The sequence below is a fragment of the Manduca sexta genome, unplaced genomic scaffold, assembly GCF_014839805.1.
Source record: "Manduca sexta isolate Smith_Timp_Sample1 unplaced genomic scaffold, JHU_Msex_v1.0 HiC_scaffold_1963, whole genome shotgun sequence".
In the NCBI taxonomy this organism is placed as follows: Eukaryota; Metazoa; Arthropoda; class Insecta; order Lepidoptera; family Sphingidae; genus Manduca; species Manduca sexta.
In genome coordinates, this window is record NW_023592880.1 from 432 (window position 1) to 2,883 (window position 2,452).

General features: G+C 39.6%; 1 protein-coding gene across 1 annotated transcript; it reads left to right on the forward strand.

The window, feature by feature from the left end:
- Positions 1 to 212: 212 nt before the first annotated feature.
- Positions 213 to 1,718, forward strand: LOC115447066 (glucose dehydrogenase [FAD, quinone]-like; the record flags this gene model as incomplete). Its single annotated transcript, XM_037445697.1, has 1 exon — positions 213 to 1,718. A coding segment is annotated over one exon (1,506 nt), but the record flags the coding sequence as incomplete, so codon positions are not given.
- Positions 1,719 to 2,452: the final 734 nt, after the last annotated feature.

Here is a 2,452-nt window from a genome sequence, read left to right on the forward strand (position 1 = left end):
ATCTTTTTGTCTGACTGAACGAGATAAACTCAAAAACCACCCAACGGATTTCGATGAAATTTGGTGTAAGAGATAGATAGATTAAGATCCAAAGAAGAGGGAAGGACGTAGGATACTTTTTATCCCGGCAAAATATATAGCGGGACTTTTATCTCGGAAAAACTGTTTTCACTCCAATGACAGCTATTTTAATATATTTGTATTCCCTTCAGATCCCTGGCACGCTATACTTCATGATGAGGGAGACTCAGTACGATTGGAACATCACCATGGAAGCGGATCAGCGCGTTGAAACTTGCCATCAGCAACCGAACGCACCGAACTCCTTAGGAAGGATGTTGGGAGGCACCAGCTCCATGAGCTACCTGATGTATTCCAGAGGGATCCCGCGGGACTATAACTCGTGGGCAGCTTTACTCGGAGACGACACGTGGAAGTGGGAGAATGTACTGCCCTACTTTAGAAAAGCCGAAAGTGTTGCAATTCCTAAAATACTGGCTTCGGACATTGACAAAGATTTATATGGAACAGAAGGATACTTCAAAGTCAGTGTAGAAAAATACGACGATGATGAAAAATATTTTCAGACATGCAATGACATGGGATATCAGGAAGTGCCAGATTTGAACGAGAACCATCCTTTAGGTTGCTCTCGAATGAAAATTGCAGTCGGCGACGGCGCAAGGCAAAGTACTGCGCGCGCATACTTAACGCCTATTAAAGATAGACCAAATTTATATGTCACTAAACACACTCAAGTGACCAAAATACTTTTTGATGGCAACAAAAATGCTATAGGCGTAGAAGCACTCACCAATGATGGTAAAACTATGGTGTACAAATCCACAAAAGAGGTCATTGTATCTGCCGGCGCGATTAACACTGCAAAACTCCTCATGCTGTCCGGTGTCGGTCCAAAAGATCAACTGCAGAAACATAACATCGAAGTCATATCTGAGCTGCCCGTTGGAGAAAACTTGCAAGACCACGTTTCCACTATTTTAATCCATAAAACCGAGAAGGCAAGCGGACCGCCGCCGCCTATGAACCCCTATGAGTACCCAGCTCCCACCATATTAAGTCACCTAACTTTTGACAAGTCACAAGGGCAAGCAGATTACCAAGTCGGTAGCTTTATCGTCCCAGAAAGCATTGTTTTGTATTATTGTACGTACAATTTCCGCTTTAAACATCAGATTTGCGATGATCTTTACACTTTGATTAAAGGAAGGAAAGCGATCTTCCATATGTTAAGCATTCTAAATACTAAAACGAGGGGCAAAGTAGCCCTGAAAAGTTCTAATGCCCTCGATCATCCCGTTATCGACTATAAGTATTTGTCCAACGAAGAAGATTTAGAAAATACTGTTAACTCTCTTGAAGATTTCTCTCGCATTGTCGAAACAACACATTTGAAGAATGTGAACGCTGAATTAGTCGATCCGGTGTCGGTGAACTGTGGTCAGTTTTCTAAACAAAGCAAAGAATTTTGGAAGTGCTACTCGAGCTGCATGTTCAGTGGTTATAACTACTTCGCTGGGACTTGCGCGATGGGGTCTGTCGTAGACACCAAGTTGAAGGTCAAGGGAGTGCAAAATCTGCGAGTGGTGGATGCAAGCGTGATGCCGACCATCACCAGCACCGGTGTGATGGGACCGGCCATCATGATCGGCGAGAAAGGTGCCGATATTATTAAGCAAGAGTTCGGACTTTCATAACAGCAATTATTTTGATAACGTCAGTGGCACTGGATTCTAAAATAGCACCGAAACAACATCTGTTTACAATTTACAAATATTTGTCTCGGGTTTGGTAATGGGATCGAAGTTCCTCAAAGTTTCTGATATCCGTGACGCTGAACTTATATATGTATTCTGTAATAGATACAATATTTTTTTTTATCTACGATGACAAATTTTTTATGGTATATGATACGTGAATATGAAGCTAGGACTCTTGGGTTTCATGGATTATATGTTATACTGCTTATTTTTTGTTGCAAAATAAATTCAATTCATTTCTGTACTTGGTTGTTCACTTTGTTCTGTGGTTTTTCTTATTATTCTTTTGTTGCTTCTATCGTTAATTATTTCGTCAATTACAAAACTCATTTATTTCCAGATTACAGTTTTACAACGTGGTAAATGATTAAGTATGTGACATGTGAGTTTGATGATCATTGAAATTTGATGTAATTATTAACATGTGCCAAATAGTCTGTGATCACCTTTAAATGTGTCGTCCATGACAATAGGACAACGTAACGTAATAATCTATATATATAAAAAATGAATCCCTATTTCCCTTGGTCACGCCATCACGCGTGAACGGCTGGACCGAATTCACAATTTTTTTTTGTTGTGTTTGTTATTGTTAGGAGAAGGTTCTTATGAAATAAAAAATTAAAAAAATTGCGCGGAAAATTAAGAAAACTTAACGAAAATATTAATTT